We start from the raw sequence: 20,265 nt of genomic DNA on the forward strand, positions 1-20,265 counted from the left end.
GGGGTGGGTTTCGCTGTCTCGCAGACGGCCACTGGGCTCACAGGGAGGGGGGGGGCAGGAGCTCCAACAAGCCGTTTAGGACAGAGAGTGAATACACATACTATACAGAGATGCTGTATGAGAAACCAATGTGAGTTTGGAAAATTGCACAATGTAAATCTATTTTAGTAGACCTCAACAATGGAATTATGATCAGTAGAAATGGCCATGACATGGGACCTTTAACTTAAATAATAGTTAGTATGAAAACGTGAAAAAATACAGTATGAAAAACTGATTTAGGGTCGAATTTGGCACCTGATTATTGATTTAAGAAAGCCTTGGAAAAATTGCAAACCTACAGTAACCCCTAAAAAATGTGCTTTACTTGCGTTGTGTGAATTATGATTCCAGAATAAGTTTTACTAAACTAAATACAGTCATATTTATTGAAATTATGCCAATCATTGTGGGTAATGTATGAAATCTGTTGAATTTATGATAAATGTAATACAAAAACTGTTCCAGCTTTACACCACACGTACACATTTACATTATACTGCATGTACTAACATCATAGATAGAGATCTGAAGCTCTACAGACACACAACGTCATGTTTGAATGTAATAAATGACAAGTTTATTGTTGCACAAAATGTACAAAATAACAAGCAAATGGATAGCCCCTGACCCCGCCCCCCCCCCCCCTCCCTCTGGTTCATCTGCAATAATGAAGCTGAGTTTCTGAAACCTATGACTACGGCAAGTCCGATGGTCCAAGCCAAACGCATGGTAATTCTGAGAGACAACACATACCCAATTCCAGCGTCACTGAACAATTAAAAATGAATAAAAACACCTTATTTACACATTTCTGTCAGAACTTTTACAACATGCCATCTATATATTTATACAGACTATGCTTGTGCACATACCCCTGTATAGAAAATATATTATAAGTTCAAATTAAATTAGACTAAGGGCTATAGACATCCAAAGTACAGCACTTCTTTTTAATCTCAGTTTTTTATTTTCACTTATTCAATTACTTAGTTCTTTAGACAACCTCGTACTAAAAGAAATAACTCTATGCAGGTTTTTTGATGAATGTTGTTCCTTGAGGACCCAAGCTGACCGTGTAGATGCCCGTTGAAAAAAGCCTCACATATTTACACTGCAGATCTCCCCTTTAAAATGCATGTGTGTGAATCACCTTCTGACTTTTATGTGCATGAGTTGGTGTTGCACTTTCATGTGTTCTTAAAAGGATTATCAGTGATGTTTTACAAGATTTCATCCCCTTAAATCCTCAGATCCTCGCTTCATGATGAAATAAAAGCAATAACCAATCAGCTTTGGCACTGGGTGAAGAAGTAAGTGTGCTGTGGTTTCCTACATAGCCTTTATTTGAGTTTACATGTCTTGATGATTCGTCCCTGTTTGTGCACTAATGTGAAATCACATTAAAGCTTATAGCAGATGTTCTCAGAAATTGAGATTAGTGCAAAAGAGGGACGAATAAACGGATATCTAACAAGCTAGTACTGTGATATCTAAACCACATTAGCACCATAGAGAAAGAGAGTGAACTACATTGTTCAAGTAAAGCCATACACACATGATGCTGGATCGTATACAGTGTCAGGGCACATATGATGGAGATTTAGTGCCAAGGAGAAACACCTAAGAATGGATGGATAGGAATGATGGGAGAAAACTTGGCGATAATGGAGATGAAATAACACTCATCTCCTTGCCTCCTTTCCTTCAGCTGCACCGATGCATTAAATAAACAAAACAGGAAGAAGCAAATCTCCGGAGTGCATCCATCACATTGCTTCTTCAATCTCCTGCAGGTGGAGGTCGGAGCAGCTGAAGGAGGAAACTACGTCTGGAGAGTTAAAAAGCGAGTGTGTGAGGGGGCACAGGAAAGTCTGCAGGGGTCAGTTTGGGATCAGATCTTCAGGGGAAAGGACATGGCGTTGTTTGTGTGCAAAAATACTTGTCAGACTACTGCTGGAACATGAACCCTTTTTTTGTTTCTTTTTGTACATTTGCGTCGTTTCTGACGTTAGATTTTGCAATATAACTCCCTCTCCAGTCCTACTTATCTTTCATCTTCTGCTTGTGTTGCACTTCTTTTTAATATATATCTATATTTTCTTTTCTGGCTTGTTTTCTCTTTTCTTACTTTACAAAATGAGAGACAGAATGATGGACAGCTGACAATATATATAATTATTTTCCTCTTCTTCTTTGATCGTTGTAAACCAACAGGTTTTATCAGACACTGGCGTTCGTTTCCTCCTCCTTCTTTTCTCTCCTCCTTCAAGTGCGCTCCTTCTCTCCTCTCTGAACCTTCTCATTGCAGGAGGGCCCTGATTTGTTTGGAGGTGCTGTCATCGTTTAGATGTCGTGTCGTATACCTGAAGAAGAGAGAGATATGTTTAAGTTGTAAAGTTCTAGAGATGGACTGTACGTATATAGCGCTTTATCACGTCTTTACGACCCCTCAAAGTGCTTCACATACTACAAGTCATTCACCCTTTCACACCTCATTCATACAGAGCTGTACCAATTGCTCTAGGAAACTAAGGCTGCATCTACACGGAGACGAAAACTAACCGAATTCGATATCAAAAAAGTATTTCGTCCACACGGTATCGGCTCAAGAAACGTGTCCGTCCACACAAGACCGCTCGAGTCGCTATAGTACATATGCCGGGCCTGTAAGTGGCGCTGTACTTCCGCCACAAAATACACCAAAAGCAGCGAAGAAGACCCCTCCGAGCATGGTTGTCATGGTTGCCTGGTTGCCCTACTGTTTATTCTCCGCGGTGGATTGAGCAACATGTAGTTCATGTAGTTCTCCATGTCCACTTGTTGCTGATGGCTGTGGTAGAGGAGCTGTAGATTTTGCACTAACATCTGTAGCATGGTCAGTAGCAGTAGCTAGTACTGACCATGCTACAGCAGTGAGCAGCAGAGGTGGGGAGAGGCGGGGCTCTCGCTGTTTCGGCGGCCTCTGTTTCTCTTTTTCTCCCTCCCCGAGGCGAGCTCATGCTCCCGCTGTAAAAGGCAGGTACAACGCACCCACTGCCACTGACTCTGAGCCTGGCTCCCGAGCAGGACGTTCTCCCCGGTAGTCCACCAGCAGATGAAAAACACCCACCTCTCCGCCTCTTCCAAGGGACGAGGGAACCGTGCGGGGGGGGTCTGCTGGAGGCTGCTGGGTGCACTGTCCTGCGAGATACCGGGGACCTGGCTCGAAACACTCAGAACACTGTTGTTGTTGTTGGCGAAACACATCAGCAATGACGCGGGTGACGCGGGGGTGAGCAGCAGAGGTGGGGAGAGGCGGGGCTATGGCTTCATCGTTATCAGGTAATGATCGTATAAGACGTACACACGGAGCCGTTTGCCCCCCAGAGCGTTTCGTCCGCAGATCTACCCACCTTGGGACCCGTTAGCGTTTGAGGGCTCCGTTTCCGCGGTTCCGTGTCGGCCTCGTGTGAACGAACCGTCCATACGGTAGAGAACTGTAGTGGATACAACCCGTTTCGTGTCCGTGTGGACGGGGCCTAACATTCACACACATTCACACACCGTTGGCCATCACACATCTGGAGCAACTCAGGGAATCTGTGTCTAGTATCTCTTTCTGGTTCATACACACCTCAGCGCGTTCAGAAGTCCCTCCACACTGTTGGACGGTTGCTCTTTCAGCACCTTGATGCAGCCCTTCATCTGCGCAGAGAAAGAGTGTGTTAGTTAAAGGTCAGCGTCTCCACTACAGCAGCAAAACACTTATTTATAGAGGTAGCTTAAAGTTTAATCTATTGGTACATGGATATAGTTCTGCATTCCTTGACCATCGGTCTTGCAACACTCTCTTGCACTATTTTATTCCTATTCTGTTTCTTCTTGCACTATTATCTATTGTTTTTCTATTGTTTTATTTATTTATTTGTATGTCTTATATACAGTCGTTTTCTCATACTGATATTCTGCACAAACTGTGCTGTTGTATTTGCTGTAAAGTGTCCTTACTGTAAGGTAATTATATGTACAGCACTTTGGCTCGACCAAAAATCGTTTTAAAAATGTGCTATTTAAATAAAACTTGATTTGATTTGATATATATTTATGTTGCATTGTTGGAAGAGCCTAGGACTTGATTTTTTCAAAGTGAAGCATTATCTCCTTTTCCTCTCAGGTGATGGTCTGTGTTTGGAGTTGCGAGCAGTTTTATTTGACGAGTGATTGTTGCTCCTCAGGCTCCAACTTCAAAAGGTAAATTATTAAAAGATTACACAAGATAAAACATTGACTTTTTCTGTCTGTCTTCAGTTATCTTGTGACCCCTCAGATTTACTGTGGGAACCCTTTGGAGAGTTTCACACATTGCATCAATACCAAGGCTAATGGTGAGTAATTGTTCTTAAATCCATTCTCAGGATAGCTATCTTTTGTATCCTGATTATTATTAGAAGTTGTGTTAAATAATAAAGTATTCATGTTTCTGGTGGGAAGTGTTATGGTCTGTAAAGTATAATCGTTTGGCATTACACTCTGGTTACTTCTGATTTGTTAACAAGTAGGCTTTCTACAAGGAACATACAACATACATATAGAAGAGAAATACATTACAAATATTACAAAAAATACATACAATATGCCTGAAGTAGAAATATAAAAGCTTTTCAATTTATAAAGTTGTAGTTAATTGCATAAGATTTTCAAATTTGTCCAATATATGTGCAAAGGTTCACAGTACAACATATAATAACAAAGTATTTGTGTTTAATCTACCTCTTTTGGTATTGCAAAACTGCAAACAATCTCCTTTAAATACATATGTTATTTTATTAGGTACAGTACTTCATGTACAGAAAACGCCTAACGAAGGCTCTTAATGTTGTTCAGTTTCCAATTCAATCAAATATACATTTTAAAGGAAGTGTTTAACAGTGTTGCCTGGCAGAAGTCACAGAGACGTTCGTCTGTTTTTAGACACTGGTTATTTGTGTGCACTCACATCGATTTTGGAGGTCTTGGCGAAAGCCCCGACGGGGTGAACGTGGTCGTAGAGGATGATGACTCCCACCATCACCCTCATGCAGAACAGCATGGTGTCTGTGTTGGTGAACCGACAGCGGTACTCCCTGTTACACACACAGAGGAGAAGAAAACAGTTGAATAACACCAGAGATCAGTCAGGGTCACACACTAATGCTGCGGTTATTTCAGGCACTTCCTGATCTCCTTGAAAAATTACTGATGACTTTCTATTCATATAAAGACAACTCATAAAGAGGATTTTAAATAAAGCATGAAGGACTCTATGAATGATTCTCTGTGTGAATGTCAGTGTGATGAAGTCTGTTGAAATTGTGAGTCACACTTGAGAATGCCTCTTTGTGTTGGATAGAAAAGGCTTTATTCATATCTAAGAGTATGACCTTTGGAGGATGAAGGAAAATACTCACGGAGTCTCCAGCATGACGCGGCACACACAGGCCATCGTGCTCAGACAGTCTGTGGTGTCCTCTATGGGCAAGGTCTTATTCTGAAGGACCAAAAATAATACAATTTAGAATAGATAAAAAGTCCATATGCCTAAAAATAACACAGAGAACATTCACTGTCTTCTGTTGTTTATGTGCTGAGGGAACAAAATGTCCTACCACAAGGTGGAGACAATCTCTGCATAGCTTGGAACCGTTTAAAGAATGCAAGTAACTTTGCTAAGAGGCAATCCTGACCCCCTTGTTCTCTACATTTTGTCTCAAGATGCACTGAGGTGGAGAAGTTGTATTGCCACAGGCTTGCATACGGTCAAGTGTGCAAAGGCATCTAGTGACTTCACCTTACAATGCAAGTCTTATTGTGGAGATGTTAAGGAATAGTATATATACAAGTTATTAATGAAAGCATACTTTTTACAGTGTAAATGTATTTTTAAATGTGTTTGATGGTGAGGTATACACACATTTTACTCACTAGTGTATCCTGTGCTCTGTAACTAGTCTTCATTTACTCTGGTCTAGCACAGGAGGTATTGGCTTTTACTTATCATTCATTATGTTAGGTTTAAATCTGAATGTGATTGTTGTTGGATGGCTAATTTCAATGGCAATATTTAAAACCAATACTTATTTATTTAAATTAAAGGTGATATATAATGCACATTTTCAGGTTTATACCTGTATTTTCCGTCTACTAAAATTGTTTGAATACTTAAATGTGAAAAAAAAAAACATTATTTATTCTTTCGTGTCTGTTTGAAAGTATTTGAGTCTCTATCCTGTAAACAATAAAACTGCTCTGATTAGCAGGCAAGAAAAACATGATTAGCTTTTGCAAAGGTAGTTCTTGAGTCATTTGGAGAGATACTAAGATGAAGTTTGACATTTTCGTATCATATGACCTCTTTAAATCTTGACAAGCTCAGTTCTGAAAATGCCAACTCTTTGTGTTATCCAAGTCTCGATAAAAATACACTTATCCATCGAAATTGTAAATGTACCTCTGAAACAAACTTGGTGGTGGCGTTACTCAGAGTCTTCAGCATTGGTGTTGCCTCAGCGTAGAACAGAGACATCCGATTGGCCATCTCATTGTTGACCTCGTTCTCCGCCTCCAGCTGTGCGCCAATACAAAACTCATTAGGAAGCATGAATCATTAATGTCATCCAATAACATCCAGTCGGTCAAATCAGAGAGGCTCTAATCTGAGTAACTCGACTGACGGACACATTGTTGCTTGTTCGTCTCGTTGTGTTGTTAGGAGGACAGAAACACTTCCACTTAAATCATTAATAATTCAAGAGGGAAAGGGAAGCTGAGCGTAAACAGATCCTCTCACCTGCTGGTTGTTCAGCCGGTTCCTGCTTATAGTCCTCCTGTAGTAGCTGAAGTCGTTCTGAATGGCTGGATTTGTCATCTGCACGGTGAGAGAGGAAATTATTTCACGGTATATTGATTACTCGGCACAGTAAAGGTCACTCTGAGGTAATCACACCAAACAAATCTAGAAAACACATTGCAAAGCCAATTTTGTTGTGCAAACACTACATGAAATGGGACAAAATTAGCACTAACATATAGTTTGATTATAATAATAACTATTTGCTGCATGACATGCGTGTGTTTTTTTTCAACCTAGTTTTTCTATTTGTCTTTTTTAATTTGTTTAATATTATTAATATTATTATTATTTTATTTATTTGATATTATTTTCTTATTTTATGTATTTATTGTTATTATTCTTTTTTATAATTTAATATTATTATTCATATTAATTTCTTTTATATTTACTTTTTTAATACAATTATTTGTATTATTATTATTTAACGTATTTCATATTAATTTATTCTTATAATATTTTGTATTCTTTAATAATATTATTTGTATTCATTCATTTTTTTATGTTTTTACTTAATTACATTTTTTGTCATTTCATCACATGGACATTTATGTGTATCTTTGCCTTTACTGAATAAAGAAATACATACTAATAATAATAAATAAATCCCCCTCACCTTTAGCTCATCAAAGCTGAGTGTGAAATGCAGGATCTCAGCGAACTGTTTGGCCAGCGCCTGCTCTCTCTCCAGGTGCTGCATGGGGGCGTACGGAGGGCTGGTGAGCGCCTCCAGCAGGCTGCGCAGGGCGTTCTCTGAAAACACAACTAATGTCACTAAAGTGTCTGCAAGCAGGAAATCTGCACGTCATACGGCCAGGGGGGAAAGGTATGAAGTGCATTTACTCAGGAAGACCCTCTTAAATCTGTGCAGTACGGACAACACTGTATAACCTGTGCAATTATAAAATACTAATAACAACGCTAAGGATTACTACTGTAATACACTGTGACATTTTGAGCAATAATATATTTGTTATCATTAATATCTGTATACAGTGCTATTACGCCACTGTATGTCTTGTAATATACACATTTTTACACATTTATTGTTGTTATCTAGTAATATTATAAGATAAGATAAGAAGTACTTTATCGATCCCAATTTGGGAAATGTTTGCATTATTATAATTATAATCTAGTGATTCTGAATTTGGCTTTACCAAATAAATTCTTATTGTGATGCCAATCCTTTTCTACTTTTACTATAGTAAGATTTTGAAAGCAGGACTGTCACTTGTAAGAGAATATTTTCACGTTTTAATTTAGCTGCTTTAACTTGAGTCAAAGATCGCTGCTTCCTGCAGACTTGTATCCCTTAATGTTCAGACAGCTGTAATTCTCTCTAATCTGGCTTCTCTGATCTCTTTCATGTCACCACCATTAAATCAAAATGCAGCAGCGGATGGATTTTAACGGGTTCAAAGAGATGAAATCCCTTCCCTGTATATCTGTCACATTCTTTCTGGACATCACTGGATACCTGTTGGGCTTTTAGATACCGGCCCGGCTCTGTTGAAGCGCAGAGGGATCCGGCCTCAGGCACTTTCACAGACCTTTGTTTGAACCACTGTCTGAGAGCAGACCCTCAAACAGGGTTTCAGATTTCATGCGACCAGAAATTGAGCGTTGGAGCCCTCAAGCTTTGGGACATGTCTTTAAAACTCTGTGTGGAGTTCTTTTAACATTTCTTTGTCAGACCGCTTGGCTTTGAAGTGATGGTTTTGACATTTGAATGTGCAGTTGTATAATGTATTTATTCTTAGTGTAGGTGGGAGTGTGCACGCCCTCAGTTTAGAGAAACAGAGAGGAGTTATACGGAAAATAAGCAATGTAGCAAGCCCTATTTAAGCCACTCAAAATAAGGCCAACCGAATACATTAAATGCCAGTTTAAGTGTAGGCTATGTTTTGCATGTTTCCCTGTTTTACCTTGCAGTCCAACACTTTCTGATGGGGAAAGGCAGCCGTTATCTATGCTTTCTTTAAATCCACCAGACTCCATTGACAAAAACAGTCATTTAAATTTTCCAGAACACAAAAAACGCCCGCTTCCTCAATCTGTTACATTTTTTGTTTGTGTTACTGTCTGACTTAGGTGTGACTGAACAGACTGAGACATATCATCCACTAACACCTCTAGCAATTTGGTATGTGACTTATATCATAAGAGTGATCCCTTAAACATTTTTGTACATATTTAGCAATGTACTCTTATTTAGAGTTCATCATTTTTATATGATCTATTCTTCTTCTTTGTTGAAATGTGTTTGCATTACCCATAATGCAACCTGAACTACCAACAGTTTGTAGGACATTTTGGTTGTGTTATACTCTTTATATATACAGTCCATGGTTATGCTAAGCAGTGAATGTAACCTTACACCTCAAGTAGGCTCCAGAGGTCCTGCAGTTCAGCAGCTCCCTATCTGCATTAAAAATACATTTCCAGACCAACTAAATGAACATATACTGAACCTTTCCTCCACACAGATCACCCTGCATCTGATCTCACAGCCTGAGCATCCTTGTGGACACTGTATCAGTGACCGTGCATATCCCCCCGTGTCACATATGTTATTGAACCTCAGCCTTTGCTGCCTCCAACGAATCAGACCGAGCCGGACCTCAGAGGCTCTGTGTAAAGCCTCAGAAGTCCCCCGGGGCCCCATCCCTTCCTCTGCATTAAAAATGCACAAGGCCTTCTATAAATACAGCGCTGAAGTGTTTCATCTAAAGGGCCAGAGACCCTCCCTCCTGCTGTTAGCACTGAAGTCCCTAACTGGAGCACTGACTCCTGAGGGGATATATGATGGATTGTTTACTGTAAATATCTTGTTGTCCAATAAATAACTCAGTGAAAGCGAGGGATCTACTTTGTGAATATCACCTTCTCTCCATATGGATTCACCGTCTACAAACTTCTGTTGTGCTACACCTCCTAGCCACATTAGCGCAGATACATTATCCTAAATGATTACCTCGCCCGCTTTCTTAGCTGAGAACATAATGTCCATGACACAGAAGTATTATTGGATGGCAGAGCAGAGGCGTCAGGCCAACTAAATGTTTCTGCTCACACTCGTCTCTCTCTTTGTGCTGGAAGACCATGTACCACTGTTTCCGTAGCAACGGCTGCCTGGCTGCTAGGTCAGGATGCTGCAGAGATGGCTGGGAAGACATCGGTGTGTGCGTGTGCGTGTGCGTGTGCGTGTGCGTGTGTGTTTAGGAGTGCTGTCAGACAGAAATTGCAAGTCAAATCAGGATGGTGGTACGCAGAAACTGACAATTTGAACTTCTACCCATAGTAACAACACGAGTCTCACTTTTGATCACCTTAACATGAATCTGCCTCTTATTTGAGGTTCAGAGAGACATTCTGACTGGCTGGCAGAAAACGCTCTTACTAATTGTAGATTGAGGTTACAGCAGCTATAACTCCAGCTCTCATTGGACCTCCAATATGGCCACCAGAGAGTGTTACATCACCATGAATGACTGAATGTAGCCATGCTCACCCAGTCTGAGGGAGAACTCGTAGAAGCGCTTCAGTTTGGCCACCAGGGGGCAGACTGCGTTCCAGGCCTTCTCCTGCAGAGCGAGGTCGCCCGGGTTCTGGATGGCCTGCAGGCGAGCAACACAGATGTTAGTCTCCAGGAAGGATTTAAAAATAAAACACCTTCCCATCTCCTCTACCCTCTCTTCCTTAAAGCCATATGTCACGTTATGTCATTCATCAGCAAAACGTCATTTAGTTTTACTGACATGCAATCGAATATCCATCTAATGAGATATCAATGTGCTTATTGATATATATTATTAAATATACTTAACCAAACTATCAAACATGCATATATAAAGCAAAAAATTCAGATACTGCACAATATCAATAACATAGTTGCTGGCCAGGTACATTTTATGAATGCCTAAGCAGCTTAATAAAAGTCTCTAAGTGTTCAAGATAAGGAAGTCAGGAAAGGAAACTATTAAGTGCTGACAAATAGAGAACAATGCTAACAGCTGAGCAATAAGCAGCAATGCTTCAGGGAACTGCTTAGTAGAAATGTGTCGCTGAATCTGAGCACAATACAGCTCTGTGTTCTTCAACACCTGCTTTCTGATGGTTGATGTTTCAGAGCAGTTCCAAAAAAACACACTATTGCATGAAATGTTTGTAAAAGTAAACAGTTTCCAGAGTAATGAAGCAAATCACCCCAAAAACCAAACAAAGATAATAATACTAATAGTTGGCAGTTAAATAAATAAATGAAAAACCCAAAAATAAAATGTTTTAATAAAAGAATAATACTAGAATTGAAGTCTCATCTGGTGTCAGACATTGTTTACTAAGTGAAATCATATTTGTGTCAATAACAAAACAAATCCAAGAACTAGGTACAGTTTAGATTGACAAGAAAAATCTACAAATATTGCACAAAAGGTTTTTTTGAAAATATATTCACATAGTAATTGAGCAAATTCACCCAATAATCAAACAAAAAACAATACTAATAGCAGTGAAATAAAGAATAAAATATATATATATATTTGTATTATATCATTTGAAAATTATCCAAAAAACAAATTAAAGGTGGGGTAGGTAAGTTTGAGAAACCGGCTCGAGATACACTTTTTGTTATATTCCATGGAATACTCTTAACATCCCGATAGCAATGAATATCTTAAGTGCTTTGACAAAGAATCCATAAAAAATGTCATCTGTGGAAGCCGTAGTACTGTAAAAAGCACGACCAATCATTTTAGCCGGCCCGGCTAAAATAACTGGATGGCCTACCTGCCTGTCAGCCTTCCATCTGTGCACAAACTTATCTCGTGCCCTCATTGGTCATGTGCGCGTTTGTGTGTGTTGGAGGAGGGGCTCTATAAGGAAGTGGCAGATTTTCTCCGGTTGTGTATTTTCAAATTCTAGCACACTCGAGCTGGTTTCTCCAAAATTACCTACCCCACCTTTAACATGAAATTGCCCAAAACAAACAAAACATGTTGCATGAAATGTTTGTTTTAAAAAATGTAATACATGTCTTTGTCTGCACCTACAGTCCTACTGTCCTTCAACTTGGAGCAGGACACTTCGGAGGCTCTATCAGTGTCGGTAACTATTCCTCATTAAAGGCCGTGTGAATCACACACTGCGCCGTGGCTCGACTAAACTGTATTTTATGGATGTTCAGCACTGATGGACTCACTTCTCGTATCTCCTGGCCCGCCCCGTTGTAGGACTGCAGCTCGGCCAGGATCCCATGAGCCTCCTCCAGCACGGCGCTGACCTGGTTCCACACCGCCGTCTCCGCCTCCGTGGGCTGGGCATCTGTGAGGAGGGGGAGGGAGGAGAGTAAAGAGGAAGAGAGACAAGAGTGGGAAGTGAAAGTGTGATGTAAGGTAAGAACATTTTTGAGGGGAGGCGGCAGAAAAAGAGGAAAGGGGACATGGCGGGGAGTGGAGAACATCAGAGATTTGAGGAAAGAAGGAGGTTAGTGATGAAAGCAGAGAAGGCCAGAGAACTAATCACTCCCTACATGACTGCTGTTAAAGAAAGTGACTGTATTATATCCTGATAGTGGACATTGCAGCCACTTAATGTCATAATCTGGCCACTATAGTGAATAACCCCAATCTACCCACGTTATAATTTACCAAGAGACCTGTAAGTCAGCCTCTGTAAGTCACCCTCTGTAAGTCACCCTCTGTCACACAGCGAGGTTTGATTACAGTGTGTGGTCAGCCAATAATGACCAGGAGATGACAGGTGACTTTCTCCTCAGGGAACTATTTGGATGATGATGTAACAGCTGATAGTTTGATGGTTTTCAGGCGCAGTAAAAAGTTGTGTTCGTTTATTCACTGGAGATTTACACACTCTGAGAGGTGTAATTGTCCCTTATGTAACAGTCTAATCCATCTTTTTCTCACTCTCTAAATGTGTAGAGACTCGCCCTTGAGGTGTAATTGTGATAAATGTTAAAACAAACAAGCAGCAGGGATGAAAACCGCTGGGTATGATCACTCTTTTTTCTCTTTCTCAGTTTCCCTCACTAAGCATTTACTGTAAACTCAGTGTTTTCTGCCGCAGGGCGCCTCCCAGTCACTTCTGCTTTGTTTGCCCATGTGTCGTGCTGCACGCAGACTGGGGGAATTAGGTGTTAGAGGGACAATAATGTGAGAGTCATCATTGTGTTTCCCCTCCAATTATCCGTCACAAAGTGTGATTCAGGTATAAAGTGTGAGTGTGTGCCCCGGCAGCTCTTTTAATATGGCACCCCAGTTTATTTCTGCACCCTGAGGCCTTGCCTTCCTGCGGAGAAATTGTAATCATGGGATATTTGCTATACGTGTCATAATAAGCGCAGCAAGCACGGTTTATTTGGTGAGGTCTTCTCACTAACCTGCTTCTGCTTTTCTGTGGCGAACAACAATATAAGTGCAATAAAAAACTTAAATGAGAATGGATTTGTTCTCATAGTATTAAAGGAATACAGTAGGTTATCTGTAGTTAGTTTTTGCCAAGTTATATGAGAAATGTATGCAACTCTTACATCTGTTTGCTTAATATAAACCTGGAGTCAGGAGAAAGTTAGCTTAGCTTAGCATAAAGACTGGAAGTAGGAGAAATGGCCTTGCTTTTCAGTTAAAGTTTTTGATATTTTTTTAATAGGATTCAATGAATCCTTCTTTACATTTCCTTTCCTGCGACATGTGTCCATGCTTTAATGTTCAAAAGGCTCATACTGCCTGTGCTGCAGCACCTCTTTTCACCCTCTGTCTGAAACCAGAGCCCAGTCTGCACTGATTGGTTAGCTGGCCGGCTCTGTTGTGATTGAAGCAACTCCATTTTTTACCTTAAGAAAAAAGTTGGGTGTAGAGTGTAATGAAAAGAAGATTATACTATTTTGAGGCATCATGTTTAATGTCTAAGACTTAACCTTTAAATAAGAAAGTATCCACATTTTTTTTATATATGTATGTGTCCCGATCCTTCAAAAGGTTTTAGCGTGGTATAATAATGAGCATTCAGCTATACATAGTTTAATGAGAGCTCTGTGATTCAAACTTGGAGCTGTGTGACAGAGGTGACTGTCTCTGGGTGAGGGGGGGGGGGAGCTCACAGATGGCACCGGGCTGGATGGGTGAGGAGGGGGAGAGGACGTATCTAAAGCCATGCCTGATTCTGACTCACTCCACTTGCTTTTGAAGTCAAAATGAATCACAGGCATATTAAATGAAGGGGGGAGAAATTCAGCCTGTTTGACAGCTGACGTCTCCTGCCAGCATTGAGCTCTCCCACGCTTACATGCAGTCAGTGAAGGAGGCGCAGGAGGAGGAAGGCAGCTGTTGAAGGGGGAAAGTGTTTTGAGGAGGAGCAGAATATGTTGGGATTCACCGCGAAACATCTCCATCTAAACAAATCATTTAGTCACATGATCAGACTCTCCAGTAGGATTTGATTTCAAAGATTACTCTTGACCACACTGTGGTCCATTTTTGGTGAGAGGAACTAGGGAAAAGATTGGCATGATAACAGAAATAGGAGACTTTTTTTGGTATTCATTTTTTTGCTGAGAGTCCCTGAGTTAGTCCCAGTGATTGAGGTCAGTTGTTTTAAACTTTCACAAAATATATTTTTTTAAATGACTTGTTGAGATGGACATTTTCACATTGCAAAGTTTAGAATACACTGACTGGGAAATTGAGAGAAAAGGGGGCACTTCTTTCTCTATTTCTTTCCATTTCTCTGTATCAGTCTCACTCTCTGACACATACACTACTCAGCACACACACACACACACACACACACACAGATTGGTCAGGCACACAATAGGGCATGAGGAGATGAGGAGGTGGAGGGATGACGATAAGCTTTCTGTCAGCCATCTTCATCCCCGAGCAACAGAAACCCACACAGGACTGGCATTTGCTTTTCAGATTTGTCTCCGTTTTTTCTTTTGTAGCTTAGGAGCCGGGATCAAAGCATTATTGTTGTCGTTGTGCTACAGCGTCAACATGCCATTGTGGATCTGTCTGCGTCTAATAAGATGTGTCGTGTGTGAATAAGACCCTTCAGAAAAAGAAATCCTTTCTAATGCCAGTCCCTGGAGCAGAAATCAAAAGATAAAACAACAGTGAGGAGGCGGAGGAAGAGAGCTGGGGGGCGAAGAAGGACGTAAAGATGACTCAATGTCCAGCTGAAATAGATGGAATGAGGGAAATCAAAGCAGAAAGGCAACAAAGAGCAAAAGGACAACTCAAAAAAATAAGAAGCGGATGGTCTCACGTTCAAAGTCAAGGAAAACTATTGGGCCATGCTCAAGTTCGGCGCAAGCCAGCACTTTCAGGAGGTTTCCCATGAGCCCCCTGGAACAGAGAGAGGGGACATTTCTGTGGGTGATGAGGGGACGGGTGTCGGGGTTGTGCGCGTGTTCAGTGTGTGTGTGTGTGTGTGTGTGTGTGTGTGTGTGTGTGTGGTGTGTGTGTGAGAGGTGAAGGTGTCGGGGTAGGGGGTGGGGTGAGAGCGGCTGTTGGGATGGTGGATGTATGTCCTGGGTGAAGCATGGCAACGTGGACACAGAGCTTCTTTAATCCCACTCCTACGGTAGTATTAGTAACTTGTTGGATTCATAATGACTATCGTGATGATGGCAATCCTCAGGTTTAAAAAGGTCAAAATGTTATAAAGAATATGTGAATGGTAACAAGAGAAGAGACTGTCTAACTAAACTTACATTTTTATTTTGTAGAATTTGATGTTAAATAATGTACATTTTAGAATGTAGTCCTCCTATTGTGGCACACATTTTAATATATGATTTTGTGTTATTATTTTTTTATAGTAAACTGAGCAAATTAACCCAGGAATAAAAATAAATAAATAATAATAATAATAATAATAATAAGGACAATAATTGGAGTAGAAATTAAATTAATAAAATACAATACTATAATTATTTATTATTTTTACTCAGAAATCTGATTTTGCATGGGATCAAATGTGTGTTAATGGAGCCCTTGTATAGTTTTTATGCAGTTATGACTTTTGAGATTGTATCGTGGTCAAATCATTTGAAATAATCCTCAAATAAAAATGTGTTTCCATTTCCTGGTTGTTGAGAAATAATAAGTCAAATGTAATCCCATAAAATAAACATTTTACACTGAGGAGTTTAAGCTGACTGTTTAAAAGTATATCAGTTTAAGCGGTAACAGTATAAAAACGCCTCTCTTTAATACAACTGCTTTTGGTTCATACTGAAGCTTGTTTTCCTCACTATAAAACCTACGCACCGTGTATTTATACCATCGTAGAAACAACTTTCAGCAGCAGAGAGCTCTGAGAGTGGGACTAGAGAGCGTGTGATAATGACAAACCACACCCACAAAAACACTCCATCACACCATCAACAACGCAGCAGCTCACATCCAAATACTCCTCCTGTGACCCCCCCGCCCGGCGACCTCCCACTGAACACCCCCGCTGCACACACACACACACGTGCACACACATTTTCAGGCACACAGACACGTGCACACACCCCGGACGCTCACTTACTTTCAAAGTCCAGGAAAAAATGTGGACAGTTCTCTAAATCCTTGCCAAGGACCTTAATGAGGTTCCCCATGGCTGGCGACCTGGACGGGGGGACACAACAAAATGCATACAGTATACGCTCAACCTAGGAAAATACACAACCTGCAGGAAAATACACAACATGCACATGGAGAACACAGAAGGTTGAGAGTGATCTATTTGTATTTGAACCAGTCTGCACTATTTCAAATGAATCTTCTTCTTCTTCCTCTACTGTCTAAGCCAAGGGTTTCAAACATGTGGTATGACTTTTCAAAGTGTAAAAATACAGAGTAGACAGTAACTTCAATTTAACTTTTATGTATACATTTAATATGTACAAGGCATGGGGATAACTTAACCTTCTTTTAATAGGTCCCACTTAAGTTTGTATGGTGGTATGTCAGTTCAGGTGGTCAGGATTACACAGATGTGGAAATGAATGTAATATAATTTCTAGAGTTAAAGGGGACCTATCATGCAAAATGCACTTTTGTACGTCTTTTATACATGAATATGTGTCCCCGGTGTTCCAGGGAACTCACCAAGTGTCAGAAAACACAACCCTCTCTATTTTCCTCCATACCCAAATCTCTAAAAAAGGGGCTGCAACGGATCTGATAAACACTGTCCTGACGTCAGGACGGTGGCGCTACGGCTATTGGGCCAACTCCACCAATCAGGAGGAGACAGCCACGGCCATTGCCGTTCGAAAGCGCTGGAGACGCTGTAGTACATATGCCAGGCCTGTAGGTGGTGCTGTTCTCACTGAATCAGCCCTTGCTAAAAAAAAAGTGCAAATTGAGCGAAATGAGGCATGGCTAAAATGCATGATCTGTTTGGTATTTTGAAAAAAAAAAAGTATAAATATGCCTTATATAGGTATGGTCCTACACTATATTATTCAAATATAGCATGATAGGTCCACTTTAAGTAAGTAAGTTGTTTTGATCCTAAAGTAAAATAATATATTGTTCAGTTCCAGATACCACTGACTTAATGTGTTGTGCCTTTGTCGATACACTGTGATCTGAGTTTGACACCCCTTACACCACACACACATTATACTTAAGTCACTAAAACCTAAGAAGTTTTTTTGTTCAAAAATATTTCACAGTTCCAGCTTCTTAAAAAGTTTTGCTGTTTTTATTTAATATTTTAAATTATTGAAATATTTGTTGAAGTTTTTTTGCAATGAGTATACCTAGTAATTTAAGTACATTTTCCCACTTGAGCCCCTGAACTAAAATTAGTTGGACCCCCCTGGTCTAATTGTCCAGAGACATCCGGGTTATAAATGACACTGATCACAGTTTGCGTCCCGTACGCTGTACTCCATTAGAGGGCGGCTGAAATCCAGTAGTGGCTGATTTAGATCCCTCACTGGAGCTGAGCAGTGCTTTTTAATCCATTTACATTACTATAGTAACCTAATAAAAGCCTGCTATGTAGTCTCTTCTCCCCTAATGCTCTTGATGTGCAGCAGCCTATGGATACTTTATGACGAGCTCTTTATGCTTCATACCCACAGGCCAGATGCCAGAGCTTTATGGAAGCAATGATGCGAGCTTTATCAGATTATAGGTCGGATGGACAGGAATATATGTTCATGTACAGCACAGCACCAGACAGAACAACATATGTCAGGAGTTTTAGAGATAAGAGCATGATAGTGTCAAGCCAAGCAGTTTAAACTGAGGCTGTAGAGACAAATATTATTAAAAATAGGGGTAGAGATGGAACCATTCATTTGGTTTTGATCCAAACCCAAGAAATATAAAAATGGCAGAGTCGCCAATTAAAATGTAAAAACAGCTTATCATGTAGGGGAGAGCCATGAGTCATGATTTATTGAGTGGATGCATCATTGATAGGATCCTTCTGAATACATTTTCATTACCGTCAAATATTGAACCTCTTTTCTAATGTTGTCTAATTAATAATTCACAAGCCTGTTTAAAAAGCCATTTATTAGGAGTTTTGTGGATTTTGTGGCAAAAGATCATATTTTACAGTGTATAGAGTAATATTCCTGCACAGAATTTGATCTAACATGAGATGGATCTGCTTGTTGGTATCGATCCTGTTAGTGCTAGATAGGGCCGACATTTGTCCAAAAGCTTTTATCCCAAAATAGGTCATTTCATATCTCTATAATGAAGTATATAGTACAGCATGCTCTGTTCTAAGTCAATACACAACGAGTCTAAAAGCCTATTTGTGTGTACTCCTGTGTGAATCAAATACTTGACGTATTAAACGTTCCAAGTGTCACTGTAGAGGGTACGTTTTCTGATAAACACTGACAATGTTTAATCCGAAAACAATGTGATCAGCTTAAGACGATAGTTTGATATAATAAGAGTTTGATCAGATTTTTAACTAAATATGTTGTTTATTGTACTGTACTGAACTATTGCGCAGCCCTAATGCTTCAATATATATTCAGAACAAGACTTAGTAGTTCATTAATAGCAGTATTTTACTTCAGACATCTGAAATATTACCATTTGATTTAATGGAGCAGCCGTACAAATTCAGAGTTTGAATATTCAACTAATCAAACAGCTTCATTAAAGGGCTGGACCAACATGATAGAGCATAAACGTGATATTGTTGCACAGTGTGGAATATAATGATTTCAACAACCTCACTTAAAGAGGAAATTAACGGTTAAATAGATGTTAAGGCAACAAAGAAGGAGAGGATTAAGAGGCCACATGTGTCCGATAAGAAAACAAATCACACCAATCCAATATTAAAATGGCTGTGAATGAAAGCCCTCCTCCATCATAAAGCCCTTCGTTAGCAGAAGGTAAGCAGCTGCCAAGTTTCACTTCCTCTGCCGTACCCTCTGTGTTTATGTGCTATGTTAGCACACAGCGGAGACCTATCAGTTTCCCCCCTGCAAGACTGATTTATGGCCAGCATTAGCATGTTTACGAGATGCCACCAAGCTGCAAAAAAAAAAAAAAAAAAGCCTGGACTTTTTCGCTGTTACTCAGCAAGAAGTGGTGTTGCATTGCAGCATGAGGTTCAGACAGAGAGGGGATGGAGTTACAGTGGACAGTCACCAGGAAAGCTCACTTAATGTCTCCAAAGCAGCTCTTTAATACGAGTACTGCATCTAATGTATTATATTTAACAACACAATCTGTTGGGAGGCAGAGAAAGAGAGCTTTATATGCTGAGCAGTGGCAGACAGTAACTAATTACATTTACTCGAGTACAATTCTTAAGTTTGGACATAATTGTACTTCATTAATTCATATAAACATAGATAAAATTGCTATATATAGAACAATTTCAATATTTAACTTAACTTCTCTTTGTTTATATATATAAATCTTTATTTTATTCTGAAATGTTATACTATATAAAGTTTATAAACACATGATATGCTGATGCAGTACTGTACAACCAATCAAGCCAGAATGTTTACAAAGTATCTACAATTGACTCCACATTGACAAACTACAACATTAAAATGTATTTTTAATGATAAAAACTGAATAATATAATATTATTTAATAACATATGACTCTGAAAAGTGCTGTTTTGCATATTCAGAACTTTTACTTTGGATGGTCTGAGTCTATTTTTACGTATAGTAATATCTTTAAGGGAATTGTACTTTTAATGGAGGATTTTAAGACCAGAGTATGTCTAGTTTTGATTAAGTATCCGAGTACTTCTTGCACCTCTGATGCTGACTCATTGCTAAAGCCTACAAGCATCAGTCCAGATCTGTAAAACGCTCCCCATATCCCCCTGACTTTTAG

At 39.8% G+C, this 20,265-nt stretch overlaps 1 protein-coding gene across 5 annotated transcripts in view; it reads right to left on the reverse strand.

Annotated features, from left to right (window-relative positions):
- Positions 1–409: 409 nt before the first annotated feature.
- fam49al (family with sequence similarity 49 member A, like) overlaps positions 410–20,265 on the reverse strand; it is a 37,772-nt gene continuing 17,916 nt past the window's right edge. For 2 of the 5 annotated variants that reach the window (XM_034124671.1, XM_034124672.1), the window contains 10 exons: positions 16,466–16,545; positions 12,111–12,232; positions 10,422–10,527; positions 7,524–7,660; positions 6,848–6,925; positions 6,509–6,625; positions 5,469–5,548; positions 5,018–5,144; positions 3,656–3,726; positions 410–2,405 (listed from right to left, as the gene is read on the reverse strand). In XM_034124671.1, the coding sequence (XP_033980562.1) occupies positions 2,342–2,405; positions 3,656–3,726; positions 5,018–5,144; positions 5,469–5,548; positions 6,509–6,625; positions 6,848–6,925; positions 7,524–7,660; positions 10,422–10,527; positions 12,111–12,232; positions 16,466–16,535 (972 nt within the window). In that variant the 5' untranslated portion in view covers positions 16,536–16,545 and the 3' untranslated portion in view covers positions 410–2,341. Of the gene's footprint in view, positions 2,406–3,655; positions 3,727–5,017; positions 5,145–5,468; positions 5,549–6,508; positions 6,626–6,847; positions 6,926–7,523; positions 7,661–10,421; positions 10,528–12,110; positions 12,233–15,193; positions 15,274–16,465; positions 16,546–20,265 lie in introns of those variants that run through there. The other 3 variants (XM_034124669.1, XM_034124668.1, XM_034124670.1) reach the window with 2 other exon arrangements.

This window comes from Trematomus bernacchii, unplaced genomic scaffold, assembly GCF_902827165.1.
Source record: "Trematomus bernacchii unplaced genomic scaffold, fTreBer1.1, whole genome shotgun sequence".
In the NCBI taxonomy this organism is placed as follows: Eukaryota; Metazoa; Chordata; class Actinopteri; order Perciformes; family Nototheniidae; genus Trematomus; species Trematomus bernacchii.